This window comes from Podarcis vaucheri, assembly GCF_965113315.1.
Source record: "Podarcis vaucheri genome assembly, chromosome: 3".
NCBI lineage: Eukaryota > Metazoa > Chordata > Lepidosauria > Squamata > Lacertidae > Podarcis > Podarcis vaucheri.
This window is the reverse complement of record NC_138761.1, coordinates 25888593-25907315: the sequence shown is the minus strand read 5'-3', so window position 1 is coordinate 25907315 and position 18723 is coordinate 25888593. Positions and strand designations below refer to the sequence as shown.

Genomic DNA, 18723 nt, shown 5'->3' with positions numbered 1-18723 from the left:
TTGATGAAGGCTCAAAGTAGCGTTCAGTGGTATCTTGTGGAATTCATTTTGCAAAGCTTTAACTTATGCTGCTCTCCAAAGGTATTTTGACGCCGTACAAGCAAAAGAGCAAAGGCGACAACAAAGATTACGTGTGCACACAAGTTACGATGTAGAAAATGGTGAATTCCTTTGTCCCCTTTGTGAATGTTTAAGCAACACGGTCATCCCTCTACTTCCTCCCCCATGGAGTTTGTTTAACAGGTCAGTTACCCTTTCTTAGCTACTCTGTTGGTTTGATTAAAAAAACCTAGCGCTTCTTTCCTGAAGGATGGGGGGACCACCCAGAACTGATTTTGAGGATCGGTCCCAAGAGCTGCAGGAAAGGAGGGGCGTGTATAGAGAAAAAAATCACCTCTGTTAGTGGACACTGCTTGTTTGTTCAAAAGATCTGGTGCAAGGGCACAAATTGGATGCAACTCTGGAGAGTGTCTGATAGATGCTGGGTGTGTGCTGTGTTCTCTTTAATGTTGGGGAAACATCAGGTATTCTTAATTTGACATCACAGCTTATTAAAGATTTTTGTGTGGTTATGAAATGCTTAGTAGTCTTGAAATCATTCAGTAGTCTTAACAATCCTAGGCCAATCATCCTGGCAATCTTACTCTCCTTTGAGGAGTATAGTTACAAGGGAATTAGCAGATAGGTATAGAAATGTATGTGTATAAATGTATATGCATATGTATACATTTATATAAAAATAATGTGTAAACAGCAAAGCCAAAGAGGGTATCATTTGGCGTTGATGCCTGCTTTTTATTGTTTTTGTCTGTGTTATAGTAGCCTTGTATTTTTAACTTATTACCTTCTGGGCTGTGTTACATTTTAACATGTGTAGTGGGAGAAAACAGACTGTATTGATTGCAGACTAGATGGGTAGATTGAAGCCTTGCTGACACATTCAAGTTCAAGAGTTTTATGATGAAGTGCTGCTGCAATTGTCAGAACTATTAAGCCATGAAGTTGTATCAGTGTTGCCAGCAGAATACTTTTGCTCCCACAACTGGACTTCCCCTTTGTTTCCTCTCCCCAGGATTCCCCACACACTCTCAAAACCTGCCCCAGAGGGTTGGGGAAGACTGTGAAGCAGATCCTGGCAACACACAGGGACTGCAGCAGGGAGGAGAGGGAGGAGAAGTCCCATTGCATTAGCACAACTCCCTTTACACAGCTTTGGGATGCAACCATATATATTTAGAAGCCTATTTTATTTTTAAAGCATTTTATCTTAATGTTTAAAAAATGTTGTCCATTAAGGGCAACATTAATGCTTTATGTTGTCACAGATTACTGTGATATCTCTTAACATACGTAGTCCTAACGTATCATTGGTGCTCTGTTGTAAAAGTTGTGCATGCTTTCAGCTTGTTTAGGTTTGCCCTAGCAAAAGCTGCAAAAGATTGGCAAAGCAAAGTCACACGTGGCAAAACCTTAGCGCTGATAGGTAAACATCAGTAATCATATGCTTAATAGGTCAGAGAGCTGCATTAAAAGATTTGCTGTGCCAGAGTAGAATCCGTCACACTCGCCCTCTAATCCTCATGACATAGTTGTTCTTTTTCTTCTTCTGTTGAATGCGCGCTTCTGCATGATGGCCACAGGAAATGCTTTTGGAGAAACTGAGACTAAGTCTCCTATAACACAGACAAAAACAAATCCATTTGATTTCTGATAGTAATTGTGGCGATCACACAGGGTCCCCGGACGTTTAACGGTCTATTGATCCCTGTGCCACCACTGTGCTTGCTTCCCCACTGCCACCAACCCGTTACTCTCTGGTAAAACACTGAGTCCAGACAGTTGTTAAAAGTGAACTAAAAAACAAGTTTATTTTACAAACATTAACAAGTTTATGGTTTCTCAGATAATATTCGTGTCAGTATCTTAACTTTAGTTTCTTTACCGGACTATGCCATCCTAATACCTTCTGCCTGTTTATCTCAACTGTTTGACTGACTCCTCTTAACAAATTCACTCCCTTTCTCACACCAGACTAGCCCAACCCACAGACTTATCTTCTCTGTCTCTTCTAACTCCAGACTGTCTTCTCAACCACCCTAACTCTAGCCCTCTCTCTCCAAAAAAAACCTTATACACTTAAACCTTATACACAGTTAACTCTGCCCCTTGGGTTCTCATTGGTTAGTCATTTTACAATTAGTTAACCCTTTCCTTATGAACCCAGTATGATGTCACACACCTAGGAGGGCAAATGCCACAGTAATCCATTGTCTTTGCTGCCTCCAAGTCTGAGATACAACATGTTTAACAACTAGTAGTGGTGGTTCAGAGAAAAAACAAAATGGATTAGATTCAGACCTGCTGTGACTTGGATCTAGCAGATACACCCACTGGAGAAAGGAGAGGAGCATTTGATTTTATTTTTGCTATTCCCTTTCCTGCACCACCTTCCATCTTGTTCCATAGTATGGGACCCATCTGCAGGAAGCATGGGGGTCTTCAGGGCAAAGGGGAATTGGAAAAAACCAACCTCTCTCTCTCTCCTGCCCATGGAAGCATCCATTTAGCAGAGTTCTTCTTCATGCAACTATAGATCCAACCCAAGATAATTATAAATGCTAGTAGTAATTTATACTGGTATATGAAAGCCTGGAGTATCTTTGGTCATTTCACAGAATCACAGAATCGTAGTTGGAAGGGATGCGAAGGGTCTTCTAGTCCAACCCTCTCCAATACAGAAATGTCAGCTAAAGCACCCATGGCTGATGGCCAGCCAACCTGTGCTTAAAAACCTCCAAGGAAGGAAAGTCCACAACCTCCTGAGGGAGTCTGTTGCATCAGCAAGTTCTTCCTGATGTTTATTCAGAATCTCCTTTCTTGTAACTTGAATTCTCCATTGATTCGGGTCCTACCCTCCGGAGCAGGAGAAAACAAGCTTGCTCAGTCTCCTCTTCTCAAGGCTAAAAACATACCCAATTCCATCAGCTGTTCCTCATAATGCTTGGTTTCAGACCATTGATTTCCTACCACTGGTTGCATTGTGTCTCTTGTTCACCTTCTAGCAGAGTTATGCAAGAGCATGATAGAAAAACAATTCAGGAAACTGGCTTTGGTAAGGAAAGGAATGGAAGTGCATTGCCTCTCTCTTCCTGTCCCAGAGTTCTTGAATTGGTGAGGAAATCACCCGTGGGAATGCCCTGCTCATAGAGGAATGCTGCACAAGGCCTGCATTCCTGATGTCGGACTTGGGGGACTGTTGTATCATTTATGTAAAAATATGACTTGAAAACACATATGTATATGTTTGTTCTTGACAGGTTAGATTTTTCAAGTCAACAAAATCTTGCTCAGTGGATAAGAACAATATCTCAGCAAATCAAAGCATTGTGTATGCTTCGAGATCAGGAAAGTGCTAGTAAGTGAATTCTGCTTACATTATCACACTTCTCAGGAAAAGGTGGTGAAAAATAGTGTGTTTGCCATTCAGGTTCAAGGGATTTTTCCTTTTGGGTGTCTAATTGGCAATGAGACTGTTCTGATGGTCTCTCTGTTGGCAAGAGTGCTTTTTTTCTACAGTTTGTAGAGTGCAGACATCATGAACAATAGTATTAACATGACAGTAAAGTAATGTATCATTTGCTTACCTTTCAGGTAAACCTTCTTGTAGTAGCTCAGAAAAAATGGATGAACTGCAACTACCTGAAGGGTTTAGACCAGAGTTCCAACCAAAGTATGTATCTGTTTATTAATAATGAACTTCAAATTGTCCTGCTACCAATTTAAATACACTTTGTTCAGCTCTAGCAGGCCAGGGGCATGTAAGAACTCTTTTAGAAGCTACAAGACAAAATATACACATTTTGGCATTTTTAATTATAAAATGCATGTGGTGTTCATAACATTTACAGAAGCCAAATGGATATGATGTGAGTTTCTTGACTTGTCTTTTATTTTAGGATGAGCAACTGTGGTTGAAAAAAAAGCAAAACATCCAGACACTGGGTGATATCTGGTGTTAGTCATACTCAAAGTAGATTATTTTATTTTCAGTGGGTATATTCTGTGTATGCCTGACATGGGATATCACCCAATGTTGTGTGTATGCAGAAGGAGACTCAGTTCAGAATCCTGATACTTAGATTTGCAATAAATCTAAATATTGATTTAAGTTCAGGCCAAAAATAGTGTGCAGTGGAGAGTGATAAAAGCACTCTGGAATACTTTGCAAAGGTTTTCAGTTGGTTGGAAACCTAGGTCCAACAGCTGAGGATAACTTATCATTAAGGATGTTTAGTTTTACTTTACATAAATGAATAAAATTGCCATCTAACAACAACAACAAAAATTAGCAAAAAGAGCATAGCTAAGATTACTCCAGATTATAAATTAATTGTCCTTATCCCTTTTGGCACAACAGTATCACCAAATCAATGGACTTTTGCAGTATTTATTCACAGTGAATACAGTGAGCAAGAGGTGTTCTGAAAAATGCTGTTTAAAACCTTCCTAAACTCTGAGATCCAAATAAACAAGGATGGCAGATAATGTAAAGGGCACATTAGCTGGGACGGACTCTGTGTCTAGGGCATGCTTGACCTTTTAGACTAGGAATGTATTCCAGCCAATGTGTAGCTTCTCAAAATCATGCTTTAAACCTGTAGTTAATAGTATGTGTTCTTCACATATTTAAGGAATCCGTATTCTGAAAGCATTAAGGAAATGCTGAAAACATTTGGCACTGCAACATACAAAGTGGGCCTGAAGGTTCACCCCAATGAAGACGATCTACGTGTACCTATAATGTGCTGGGGCAGTTGTGCATATACAATACAAACAATAGGTAACAAATTTACCATTCGTTAAAATGTCGGCGCTCAGGGGAGCAAGATCCATTTAGGTGTTCTGCTACTCTCACTTAACTTATTATTTTTGCCCTCCACAGAACGGATTTTAGCAGATGAAGAGAAACCATTATTTGGACACTTATCTTGCAGACAGGTACGATGTGCCGACCAGCTAAGGCTAAAGCAATGAGGGATAAGTAGAGATAGTGAAGTTATAACTTTAACTTATTTTGGGTCCCCTGTAGTTTTAGAAAAATAGCCATCTATTACAAAATAACAACCTGTTATAGATTATTAATATGTGTCACCTCCACAATTTCAGCAAAGCAAGGAATTTTCCAAAGGGCTTAATTTTCATTAAACAGCGTGAAGGAATGAGGTTTGCTTTTGTCTGCCCCTTTGTTTGCTGTACTTGCTTGCAACTGTGGTTATGTCCTCTTCCAGGATGACTGCCTTACTTCATTGACGAGATTTGCAGCTGCACACTGGGCAGTTTCTTCACTCTCGGCAGTACAGGGTCACTTTGGCAGGCTTTTCTCATGTAAGTTCAAGATCACGGTAATTCTTCTCAATTTCAGAATTATGACAGAGAAACCAAACTTGAAGAAAAGCTTGTACGTTCTTAAATAACATTTTGGATCCATAATTATGAAATTCTACTCAGTATGGATCCAGAGTAGATTCCAGTGTATAGTTAGCAGAGTAAAAACTTAAACTCGTTTCAAGAGTCCCAAAAAATAGACCAGAGGCAATTATATTTCATCCAGCAGAGCTTTACTGCTACTAAAGGCAAATGAGCTTAATGGTCACAAATCCATTACATTCGGGATTGGCACTTTCCATAAGAAATCCAGTTGCAGCAGGCTTAACTTAAACTTACAATAACTTATAATAAGTGGTTCCAGTTACAGATAGGTAGCCGTGTTGGTCTGCCATAGGTATCTGAAGAAGTGTGCATGCACACGAAAGCTCATACCAAGAACTAACTTAGTTGGTCTTTAAGGTGCTACTGGAAGGAATTTTTTTATTATAATAAGTGTAAAGCTTAACACTATATACAGAACACCACACCAGAAGGAAGAGAGATAGAAAGAGAAAGTGAAGCCCAGGCTCCTTCTGGCCTTACATTTATAGTCAGCATGACCCTTGACAGAAGACAGAACAGAACCAGTTTAGGCCATCTGTACTCAGTTTCTCTGAAGGAATAACCCAAACGTCATGAACCTTCTGTTTGTTTCTTTCACACAGAGAAGCTTCCAGAACCCTCTTGAATTAATTAGAATAGGAAAGATTTCTGAGTGTGACTTAGGTGTATTATCACCCACTAAATCTACTTCAGACTCAGCAATGCTACTCTGAAGCTCAGGTGCCATTAGATACGTTAGAAAACAGTCTACAGTTTCAGAAATTAAATGTAGAATAATAAAATTCTGACATCAATAACCATTTTGTATTTTAAATATCCAGCGCTGGTGCCTAATGAAAAAAGTGGGAATCTTGCTTGCATTCTTGATATCGACATGTTTCATTTATTGGTAAGTACCTTTATAAATTCTGACAGTGCTGCAATCCTGTATGCCATATATCATTAGCTTAACTTTTGGAAAGAAAGTCCTGCACACTGGAAATAATGTCTAGCAAAATATTTTTATGAAATACAGCAGAAAAGAAAGGTTGCAGGTCAGAGTCTCGCAACAGGAAGTAAATACTTGATGTATGAGTGACTTTTCCTTTGGTTTACTGAAGTAGTGGGTCAGTAGTTAACATTGTTGCTTTATGTAAGGATGCTGAAAAGATGGCTTTTTGGGATTGGGTTAAGCAGACGTAAATGGGGAATGGATGAGAGAATTCAATCGTTCTGTCTCTTATAGATTTTCCCCTTGTCTACAGGTGTGCTTGGTGCTCTCTTTCCCTGCTGTACACAGTCAGGATTTTTCAGGAGTTAGTCTTGGTACTGGAGATATTCATATCTTCCACCTTGTTACTATGGCACATATTGTACAAATAATGCTTACCTCATCCACAGGTAATGTGTTCTGTTTAAAGTTATGCTGATTTGTGCATGAAGGGAAACTGGAGAAGGGAAGAGAAATAATTATGGCTTCTTGGGCAAAATAATGGTTAACTGTGAAGCAGGTATATATTGTGATAGTTGCAGTTATGCTTTATGAAACGAAAAGCATTGCTCCAGTGCAACTTTTTGTTAATGCTACTATGTTCTTGGTATATAGATTTAGCAAGTTTTCAAATTGCACAAGGTTCTCTGGTGAAGCATCCACAACTGTGGTCACTACAATTAGTTTTAGACTTACTTTGTTCACTTTTTCAGAAGAAAATGGCATGGATCAAGAAAATCCTACTGGTGAAGAAGAAGCAGTTCTTGCTTTGCATAAATGTATTGGCCGGTATGCAGGAAGGTAAAATCATAATTTTTGGTGCAGCCTTTCCATACATTGTTCTACTTCACTTACCTTCTCCAAGCTTATTATATGTGGAAGCTCATTTCTTATTCTCCAGAGGTGGAGCCACATGGAGAAAACTCTCTGCTGGCTATTTCAGATAAGCTCTGATGAGCAGGCAGTCTTTCAGGTGTTCTGGTCTTTCAGGTGTTCTGGTTTAGGGCTTGAAAGAACCCAATGTTGGGCTCGAACCCATGACGCCCGAGATTGAGAGTCTCATGTTCTACCAAATGAGCTCAGGGCTAGCTCAGTGACATGATACTGCTTTACATGTATAATGTAGATGGGGCCTTAGTTACTGTGGGGTTATTAAAGATGTGGGGGTAGCCCTGGAACTGAATAGGCAATAGTGTTTTGACTTCGAATCTACTTTAAAATACAATGAAGTCAGAAGTTTTGGGGTGGAATCCAATTGGTGCCCTTGCACTCTTTTCACTCAGTGAAAGCTTTCACTAAAGGAAAATAAAGGAATATTATTATTATATTGCTGATTTTCCTGTATCACCTCGACTCCACAGCACCCCTAAAACAGCTCCACAGAATTTGGAGACATTCCAGAACAGGGCCCTGCTATCCCATTAGCAAAGGCATCCGCTGGATAAATAGTCATTCTGTGAGCACAAGGGCACCAGTTGGATCACACCCTTTATTTCCCTGCCGGGGCACTTAATTGATGAAATGCAAAATCAATTAAATGTTTGTGGCATTTTGTGTAACTTTTAAGATTGATTTCACAAAAATTCTATATCTGTTTTTCTTCTTAGTGCCTTCAAAGAAATGTCCTCTGGATGGCATCTATGGAGAAGTATAAAAGCTGGGATCATGCCTTTTCTGAGGTGCTCTGCTATGTTCTTCCACTATTTAAATGGTGTTCCAGTACCAGCAGAATTGCAAGGTATAAAATCAGTTAACCACTTTGAAGCAATAATGTGAATGGCTGGTGAAGTGTAATTTTAAACACTAAAGAATGAATTGCAGCTTTGTATATTCAGTATTATAACTAATTTGTCTTGAAAATGGAAGTGAGGTGTAATGTGATTTTATAGACAGTGCAGTAGTGGATAATTAAATTTTGGATAGCTTACACTTGTGAACAAAATATGCATTAAATAAGGGACAAAAATGAAAAACAATAACCTTGCAGAATTACCATACCAGGTGTAAAGAGCTAAATATAAACTAAAGTGGCTCAAATCCAGAGAACATTAATTGTGCTTAAGTGCCATTAAAATAAATAGCTGGTCATGACTAATTTTATGTCCCATTAATTTCAAGGGGACTTCACTTGGGCTTTGCATGTGGGCCTATTAGTTTTCCCTTGGTTGTTGCTATATTTCGCTAATTCAGTTAATCTCATTGGAAATATGGGTTCTTTTACCTGCACATCTTAGAATATGATACATATCCTCTACCAACAATCCCCTTGCACATTCTACATAGGACAGACAGGTCAGCTTCTGCACAGAGCCTCTATGCAAACCGTTGGAGGGAATTTTCAATCACAAAATAGTCTGTAACCAACCTTAAGGTGATCATGCTGGAAAAGGGGAACTTAAAAAGGAAACTGCAATATGAAACCGCTGAAACACAACAATGTATATATCTGTAACTCAGGATGTCATTTAATGCATCTCTTTGAGGTCTGCCCCCCCTCCCCCAGCAGTATATAAATTTTATGAACTGAATAAATAAAAGCATCTAGCAACGCAAACTGTAGTCCATGAAAGCTTATTCCCTCTTAAATGTTAGTCTATTGCAGCACAAAGCATAACTATTTTTGTGGAACCTTAAAGACTGCAAAATGGCTACTTCTCTGGAAATTATACACATGCGTACATGTGTGTTTGGGGATTTCCTTACAGATGATTGATTCATCTAACCATCATCATAATATATCTTTCTTTTTTCTCTCTCCCATTGCAGTCAGCGGGGCAAACCAGTTTGAACATTTATGTAGCTATCTCTCTTTGCCAAACAACCTCGTTTGCCTTTTTCAAGAAAACAGCAAAATTACAGATACACTAGTTGAAAGGTAGGAATGATATTTATTATTTCAATTTAAATAAATATACAGTGGAAAACACCTTATTTTTGTAGAGTGTTTATATCAGATGACAGAACTAGCAGTGGAGACAACCTGATAGTTAAACATTATAAATCACTGTGCCAGCAGACACATGCTTATTTAAAATAGTGCAGGGCAGCAATTGCACTGTCCTGTGCTGTTACAGGCAAATGTGAGTATTTTGCATCACACAGCTATAAGGATTGGTACTACCTCATTGCATTGAGGTATAGTTCCCAAATGCAAGATCTTGGAGATAGCTATCATTCTAATGGTGGCATACAGCTGTTGCAAGATTTTGTGATGGGATTGCAATAGACAGCCTATACCACAGGAGATCTCCTCCCCAACCCCCCAATATGTGAAATCTGCTGCTGCTGTTGGAATGCTAAAAGCTGTTTTTGAGAAATTTCACAGCATTAAGAGTATTTAAATTACAACGGGTTTGATCCAGAGATGCCCTTTCGCAAATGGAAATTCTGGATGCAGGATCTGGAATCATGTACTTCTCAGTTGGCTCCTACAAGAATGAACCCTAACCTTCCCCCCCCCCTTTCCATTAACAGCTGGTGTAATAATGATGAAGTAAAAAGATACCTGCAAGGTCAGAGACAAGCCATAAGGTAAGTAAGAGAAAACCAGCAGGAGGGAAAGATTCAGGGGTGTGTAAGACATGCTGCTCACCCCTGTTTTATCTGTGAATGGGGCAGACTGCAAGTCTGCCACATCCCTTTTAACCTTTAGTTGGAGTTTGTTCATAGGCTGTGTGGGTACCCCATCCCCCCCCCCCACCCTGCTTCTTACATTGTAGGTCCAGTTAGCCTAACTAGCTGCTTTCTTAAAAGGGAGTGTATAAATCCATGATGGAGTTTCTAGTGCTAGAGTAAGGGGATTGCATAAAGTGATGCTCTCCTTGATAGAAGCCTACCAATGTGGGAACATGATCGGAAAAGTTCATCCGCTGAATGAGCAGACAAGTATCAGTCCCATTGCTGCTTCCCTCTTCCTAATAGTTACCATACCTTCCTATTGCTCTTTTCTACTGCATGCCTCTGTTTGCTATCTCATTTACATCTTTCCAGTGTTTTTGTTGCCTGTCCTGATGCAGATAATGACAGATTGAAATTGAAGCCCGATTGAAATAAGGCCAGGTCATTCATTTCTGCCAAGCATGTTTGAATGTGGGCAGCCACCACCTTCTCAAGCCCCTTGCCCAGGGAGGAGATATTTGTGACTGGGCAGTAGTTGTCGCATACCCTTGCGTCTAGGGAAGGTAGTCTTCAGGCGTGGCTGTATCACCGCCTCCTTCAGAGCAGCAGGAACTGCCCCCTCCCACAAAAAGGCAAGGGTCACCCAAGCTGATCTCACTAGGCTTGTAGTTAAAGGTCTTTCAATAATAAAAAAGTCAATACTACATAATAGCTTAACAGTGAATCCAAATGTACAGTAATAGATCAAACTGTTTACATACCGAAGCCAAGTTTGAAATGTATTAATGTGTATTATTGGTTCGTTTCATTTTAGCTACCCGCGAGAATCTAACAAATTAATAGACCTTCCTGATGATTACAGTAGCCTCATCAATCAAGCTTCTAACTTTTCGTAAGTCTTATGCAATTCCTTATGACCACCATTTTTATTCAAATAATTCTGAAACCAGGCTGCAGCTCAGCGACAGGGTATATAACCTTTGCAGTCCTTGGCATCTTCAGTTGAAGGGGGTCTTAAAGTTTTGAAAAAGTTGAAAGTTTTATTAAAACTTTCATGAATGCTTTGTTCAGCTCCTCACTTTCTGTATCCTTAAAAATACTAAACACATTTTACACATTTTTAAACTTCCAAAATAAAGGCTTGGGCCCAAATGTGCTCTCCGTGGGCAAAAGGGGATTTCTCGATTTGTTGTGAAAGAGGTATCAAATAGTGCTTTATCTTCTGCTCTTGCTTATGTGAGGTGCATTGTTGCTTAGCTTCTCCCCCCTCCATGAGTAAAAAGGCATTTCGGCTCACAAGAGGCATCTCGCTGTGCCCCAACTCCAGTCTCTTCTCCCTCCCTGCTGCATCCTGTCCTGGTTCAGAGGCTCTTCCATACTCAAGGATCAGCATTTGTGAGGAGGGGAAAGTGATGACAGCAGGAAGCAGTTAGGAGAAGGGAGTTAGAAAATCTCATTGCCTGAGTGAAGTTCCATTCACTCGTCTTTGGATCCAAGACATGAACTAAATGGAGTATATTATAATAGTCACAGTGAAACTTACCCAAGTAGATATTAAATATAAATGTCACATCTTTTTGTTTCTTACAAAGGTGTCCGAAGTCAGGTGGTGATAAAAGTAGAGCACCAACGTTGTGCCTTGTATGTGGGACCATGTTGTGTTCTCAGAGCTACTGTTGTCAAACAGAGCTGGAAGGAGAAGACGTAGGAGCCTGTACTGCACATACGTTTATCTGTGGCTCTGGAGTAGGAATTTTTCTCAGGTAAGAGGGTGGTTGCACTTGAATAGTTCCAATGGACAGTCACACCTCTCCCACAGCGAGAGGAGACTTAAGTTGTAGGATTTGTTTTTAATAATAATAAGGTAATATATTAAATATATCCTGCCCATCTGCCTGGGTTTCCCCAGCCACTCTGGGCGGCTCCCAACAGAGTATTATAAAAGTCAGATAGTTGTTTATTTCCTTGACATCTGGTGGGAGGGCGTTCCACAGGGCGGGCACCACTATCGAGAAGGCCCTCTGCCTGGTTCCCTGTAGCTTGGCTTCTCACAGTGAGCGAACCATGAGAAGGCCCTCAGCACTGGACCTCAGTGTCCAGGCAGAACGATGGGGATGGAGACGCTCCTTCAGGTATACTTGGCCGAGGCCATTTAGGGCTTTAAAGGTCAGCACCAACACTTTGAATTGTGCTCAGAAACGTACTGGGAGCCAATGTAGGTCTTTCAGGACCAGTGTAATAGTAATAATAATTTATTTGATTCCCACCCTCTCTGGCCGAGGCTGGGCTCAGAGCGGATAACATCATAAAAACAACACAATACGCATAAAAACAGACATCAGTTAATTAAAATACATCTTAAAATTAATTCAGACAAGTTAAAATCTGGGCAGGTGGCAATTATCAGGTTGTAACTGAGAGAGATTGATACTTGCCAGGGCCAACTGTTTCCACTGATCATACAAGGACCTGTGAGCGGGTTGGGGGCCTCCTTCAGGCTTGTTTTCTACAAAGGAAAGTAAATCAAACTGCATCCTGCCCAAAGGCCTGGCAGAACGGCTCCGTCTTGCAGGCCCTGCGGAAAGATGTCAAATCCCGCAGGGCCCTGGTCTCTTGTGGGAAAGCGTTCCACCAGGCTGGAGCCACAGCCTAAAAGGCCCTGGCTCTAGTCAAAGCCAGTCTAATTTCCCTGGGGCCCAGTGTTGTTAGCAGTTGTTATGTGGTCTTGGCCGCTCCCAGTCACCAGTCTAGCTGCCACATTCTGGATTAGTTGCAGTTTCCATGTCACCTTCAAAGGTAGCCCCACATAGAGCACATTGCAATAGTCCAAGCGGGAGATAATCAGAGCATTCACTCTGGCAAGACAGTCCGCAGGCAAATAGGGTCTCAGCTGGTGTACCAGATGGAGCTGGTAGGCAGCTGCCCTGGACACAGAATTGACCTGTGCATTCACTCTGCACTCATCTCACGCAGCTGCTCATTGAGGAGGCACAGGCTGTGGTTCTGTGAAAATGCCTCATTTCTTCTGCTTGTGATGAACTTTAACCTCTAATTGCTGGTGGGATTATTGATTTAAGAGACATACGGAGTTACATTAACCAGGATGTCCTCTTTCGTGTGATCTTTTCAGAGTACGGGAGTGTCAAGTGCTATTCTTAGCTGGAAAAACAAAGGGCTGCTTCTATGCTCCTCCTTACCTTGATGACTATGGAGAAACGGATCAGGGACTCAGGTAGCTTTCCGTATTCTGTGTTGTATTTGTTTCGATTGTTTCAAAAAAAAAAAAAACCAAAACAACCTATGTTGCCAGAATTAAGGAAAAACACCGTGATGGTGAACCCCATGAAACCATCAATAAAGTTATATTAATTTTCAAAGTTAATCGCAGTTCTGTGAAATAGACCCATTTCACAAAAATGGACTTCCATGAGGTCATTTAAATTGTTACTAGTTAATAAGGATGGCCACTGTTGCCATAGCTTCTAGATGTCAGGTGCATATGGAAATATAATTTCTAGAGTTGAATCCGGTAGTGTGAAGTCACTGCAAGTTTTGAACAAAACGTTAAGCATCCAGTCAGTGAATCCTGTTGCAGGATGCCCTTCAAACTGAAGCTTGAGGGCACTGCTTAATGTGCAGATGTTGTTAATATCATGTGGGAGCATCATGGAAACTCTACGCTGGCTAAACTCTACAGCAAGGGTAGCCAACATTGTGCCCTCCAGATGTTGTTGGACTACAGTTCCCATGATCCACGGCCATTGACCATATTGGCTGGGGCTGGTGCAAGCTTCAATCTACCTGTGCTCTACATTATTATTATTATCATCATCATTATTATTATTATTATTATTATTAAATGTACCAGAACCTTTTGTCTTATGGTGCCAGCCTCATGGGAACTGGGCAAGTCTTATTTGGTGTTTGTCCCGCAAAATGTGTGGTTTGGGGAACAACGAAAGTCTGAAGAAGCATAGATTTCCCCAAGGATTAAGTACCAGTTGCATATGGGAAGCTAATTGGAATTAGGAAAAAAGCATCATTCTCTGCCTGCCTCATCTAGTTAGGATAAAGAAGACTTAACATTCTATATACCACATCTCGAGTATTCAAACTGCTTCATGTACATTATTTAATTCAGGTGCGGACAGACTTCTGGCTTGTGGGATCTGCTTTGGGGTTGTTTTGTTTTTTGAAACCCCAAGATCCACCAGCCAGAGCCAAGTGCAAAAGACATACATACACTTAAATATTTCTGGGCCCTTCTGATCACTCAGAGATCTACCTTTTGCTGACCCCTGAACTAAGTAATCTTTACAATCAGCCTTGTAAGGTCGAGCAAAACTTCAGATGGTCATGGGCATATGAGGGAATAGAGGAAACCCCAAGGTGTCAGCAAGGTGATGCTTAATGGATGTGGATATGATGAGGAATGCCTGGCTGGTGACTTGCATTTCTGGCCTCTTAGTGACATCAACTTTCAGCATGTGTCCAGGCCATTGGGAGGAGGTGAGCTTTGCTGTTATGAGCCTTTTTCTCCGATAGCTTTTAGTCACCTGCTTCCATAAAGTGCTGCTGCTGGTGGTTTTCATTATTGTTTTTTTTTTTTTAAAAAAAATGTGTTTATTTTTCTTGGATTTATTGTTTGCCTAATTGTTTCAGCCCTGAGACCAGGGCATGCTTATAAACGTTGCAAACAAATGGTTTTATTTATTTATGTTTACATGCAAGATAGCATTTGGAACTTGGAATATTTCATGTTCTTATAGTTGTTTTTTCATGGACTTTTCTACCCTAGACGAGGGAATCCTTTACATCTGTGCAGAGAGCGATTTAAAAAGATCCAAAAACTCTGGCAGCAACACAGCATTACGGAGGAAATAGGACACGCACAAGAAGCAAATCAAACATTAGTAGGAATCGACTGGCAACATTTATAACTAATTCCTTTCTGAAGACTGGAACTTCATGGTCATCCTTTTATAATCCAGCAAAATTTGTCAGCCGGAAGGAGGAATAGGAAACAAAGGATTGAAGTAATAAAGAGAAGAGTCTAGTTCTTTTATTGACTTTTCCATGTTTGTATATTTCCTGGTTTCCATAACCATGTAAACTTTTCTGTTTAGCAGATTTGATCAATAGTATTATTTGCACTGCTTCTTTCGTACACAACCTTTTGATTTCTATAACTTGGGCTACTGAATTTAACATTTCTATTACAAAAGTAGCCATCTCCTTGGAGTATGAAACTTTTTGGATAAGAGGAGGAAAAACTCTTCTGAAATGGCAACATAGCACAATGTTGAAGTGGCATGTTCACCCTTTTGTAGTAAATCTGAGCCATTTTGCATTTTAGGACTTAAAACTTGTAATGGAATGAAATAGGGGTGCAAAAAAATGTAGCAATGGGTTTATCTATAGGAGTGCAGAAGAACACTCATTGTATCTAAAATGACTTTGTAATCTGAAGCCTTGAAGGGCTATTTTGCCTTTGTCTTTCTCCTTCTTAAAAGAGAACACTTTAATAAGGAAAACTAACTTAAAGATCTTCTTTTTTTGAAATATTGCGCTCTTTAGAATTATTGTGTGGATTGTGATATTGACATAGTGGGCAAAAACAGAACGCTGTTGTCCATTCTGTGATTGATAACCTCCTATGTTTAGAAGGTTGACATTCTGCTTAGTTGATTTGAGATATTGAGTAACATCACCCATCAGAGAAGTCATGCAAAAATTAATTTGGTGTCAGATTGAATAGGAAGAAAATAAGAATTTTATTTCATTTCATTTCATTTCATTTACATTTGTTGATTACCAGCCTTCAAGGTTCAGGATCCTTTCCCCTTTTTAAAGTTGCAAGATAAAAACATAGAAGGCAAAGTGAGAACCAAGGACAGCCCCCCTCCCACCACATGAATTTCCTTTAATTTGCACCGCCATCTACATCTATTTGAACTTGGCTGGCGTTCTGTAAAGAAGTTTGTCTATAGTATATTTTGTAAGTATATTGAAATAACTGCACAGATTTTGCACATGGGTGCCTGAAGGCAGTGAATTTTCTAAATATACATTGGAGCCTCAAATAAAACCATATAAAATAACATTATACTTTCTCTAGAGGTTTCATTCTCTCTGTCCCTTCCAAATAGCATCCTTTTAAAATAAATAGCTATAATCTGTAATCTTAGTTCTGATAACTCTTGGGATTTTTCCTGGCTTTCATCTTCAGTTCAGAGATGGCATCCCACGAACAGCCAGTATACTAGCAATTAGTCTAAGTTTGGGTTTTTTCAGTGATCTAACACATCAAGTAGTGTTTACAGCAGTCTTCTATAGGCTCAGAATAGTGAATACATAGGACACAAATTCAAAGCTATACCAGTTCGGCTTCCTTTTCTTAGGGAGAATAACTTTTGACAGGACAGGCGTCCATCTGATCAGTCTTCCTACACGTGTTTGCTAGTAGTTCCTGAGCCTCTCCTTTGCTGAGTGTTGTGTAACTAGCAAGAAAATATTCAGTCTTCATTTTCCCTTTGATTAGGTGGTGAATAAAGCTATTTGCTGTGCATGTTACACTTAATGTACTAGTTCTGCTCTGATACTGTTTCTTTGGGATTTTTAAAAAAACAAACTTGCTTTAAGAGGCATTTAGTAGCAATGCATTTAGATTCTCAGTCTCCCCTGCTCCCCTTTTATGGGTGCATAAAACAGAAAAATAGGATCTGCTGCCATTTAACTGACAAGTTTCTATGTAAAGTAAATATTGAGAGAATAAGGTCTTTTCCCCTCAGGTACTCTAGTCCAAGATGGCAGTCAAATGGGTTGATGGAATTATGACTCTATGACATAGGAAAAGTGTATAAATTTATCCTGGTTTTTTGTAGGATTGCTCATTCTTCAACAACCCATTTTCTTCTCTGACTTTTTTCCTTTTGCATGTATTTATGTTCATTGTAGAAATGTTTATATAACAAGCTTTCAGTATCAGGGAATTAATACCTGTAATAACTTTCATATCTGTGGACAACTTGTAAAAATTCAAATGTATCATATGTATAAAAAGTATAAAAATAAATGCTTTAGGTGTTGACATTCGATCGATGTGTAAGCCTGTTGATTTTTTTTTTTAAGGTGTGCCGAATGTTTTGAGTTACTAGCTTTTGTGTTTTAAGATTAATAGCCTGGATCAACAACATCTCTTTCTGCATTCAAACATCTGAGTTCAAGCATCTTGTCAGCATTTTAGCAAATTAGTATTACACAGCAAAGCACAGAAGAAAGCCTCCACACAGCGCAGGACTACTTCTCAGGAGAAGTGAAGACTCCTTTCCCAAGATCATTAAAGGGTCTGGAAACCAAGCCTTATGAGGAATGCTTGAAGGAGCTGGGTTGTTTAGCCTATTTGCAAGCAGTGTTAAAAATTAGTCGTGATGGGTGGCGCTGTGGGTTAAACCACAGAGCGTAGGACTTGCCGATCAGAAGGTCGGCGGTTCGAATCCGCACGACGGGGTGAGCTCTCGTTGCTCGGTCCCTGCTCCTGCCAACCTCGCAGTTTGAAAGCACGTCAAGGTGCAAGTAGATAAATAGGTACCACTCCGGCGGGAAGGTAAACGGCGTTTCCGTGTGCTGCTCTGGTTCTCCAGAAGCGGCTTAGTCATGCTGGCCACACGACCCGGAAGCTGTACGCTGGCTCCCTCGGACAATTAAGCGAGATGAGCACTGCAACCCCAGAGTCGGTCACGACTGGACCTAATGGTCAGGGGTCCCTTTAGCTTTTTACTAGTTCCCAGTTCAACGGGGCAAGTGCACCTGAGTGGTGACTCAGCCCATTGTTTTAAGTACATCTTGCTTATCACGCTGGGAAGGGGGAGGGGTTAGGAAAAGAAGCAAAAACAAAACCCCACAAGGTACGAAAAAGAGAATTTTATCCAAAGTCCTTCATGCTGGCAATTCAGATGTATAGAAGTTCATTATTATTATATTGGATCATGTCCTTAAAAGAGGACTTGTTTCCACAAAACATTGGACTTCTATATATCTACTTCTGTATATCTGAATTTCCCTGATGGAAGACTGCAGTTTTCCACAAAAATAAATCATTCTCTTTTTCCTACTCTGTGCTCTCTTCACTCCTTTCTCCTCCCATCTTACCACACACAATTATTTTTATTCTTGAAAATGCAAACTCTAAAACCAACAAATAACAGTACGGGCAAAACTGGAAGGGTAACCTTGAGTTTGGACTTGAAAATAGATCTCTGCATCGCCCAACCTGTCGCCTTGCTGGAAACAAACTTATCCAGGCATTTATCTCTCAGTGGGGAGCTGTTAGCATGTGACATTGTTCTATTTCTCTGGCCTTATCTCTTAATCAATTAACCTCTAATGCTCTTCTTTTTAAAGAGCATTTTAAAAATACCACATCACCTTCTAAATTTATTTAGCTGAGGTCGGCGTTAGCTTTAACATAAGCAAAGTTAGCAATAATATTTTTTCCCTTTCTCTGAAATGCTTTAAAAAAAATTCTACTCGCATCATTGTAAACTCTGCCAGTTACCAGTTCAGCAGAGGTTATCCTTAGCCTGAGGAGCCTGATATAGCCGTCTCCTGCTCCTGCTAAGCGGCACATGCTCACAGAAGCCATC

At 40.1% G+C, this 18723-nt stretch overlaps 1 protein-coding gene across 2 annotated transcripts in view; it reads left to right on the top strand.

The window, feature by feature from the left end:
• Positions 1-17175, top strand: part of UBR2 (ubiquitin protein ligase E3 component n-recognin 2) — a 55361-nt gene extending 38186 nt beyond the window's left edge. For both annotated transcript variants that reach the window (XM_082217233.1, XM_082217232.1), the window contains exons 32-47: positions 82-243; positions 3318-3415; positions 3652-3730; positions 4692-4840; positions 4943-4998; positions 5289-5385; positions 6312-6379; positions 6735-6870; positions 7174-7261; positions 8068-8198; positions 9227-9335; positions 9935-9991; positions 10893-10970; positions 11671-11841; positions 13209-13310; positions 14877-17175. In XM_082217233.1, the coding sequence (XP_082073359.1) occupies positions 82-243; positions 3318-3415; positions 3652-3730; positions 4692-4840; positions 4943-4998; positions 5289-5385; positions 6312-6379; positions 6735-6870; positions 7174-7261; positions 8068-8198; positions 9227-9335; positions 9935-9991; positions 10893-10970; positions 11671-11841; positions 13209-13310; positions 14877-15018 (1723 nt within the window). In that variant the 3' untranslated portion in view covers positions 15019-17175. The remainder of the gene's footprint in view (positions 1-81; positions 244-3317; positions 3416-3651; positions 3731-4691; positions 4841-4942; positions 4999-5288; positions 5386-6311; positions 6380-6734; positions 6871-7173; positions 7262-8067; positions 8199-9226; positions 9336-9934; positions 9992-10892; positions 10971-11670; positions 11842-13208; positions 13311-14876) is intronic.
• The last annotated feature ends 1548 nt before the right edge of the window (positions 17176-18723 follow it).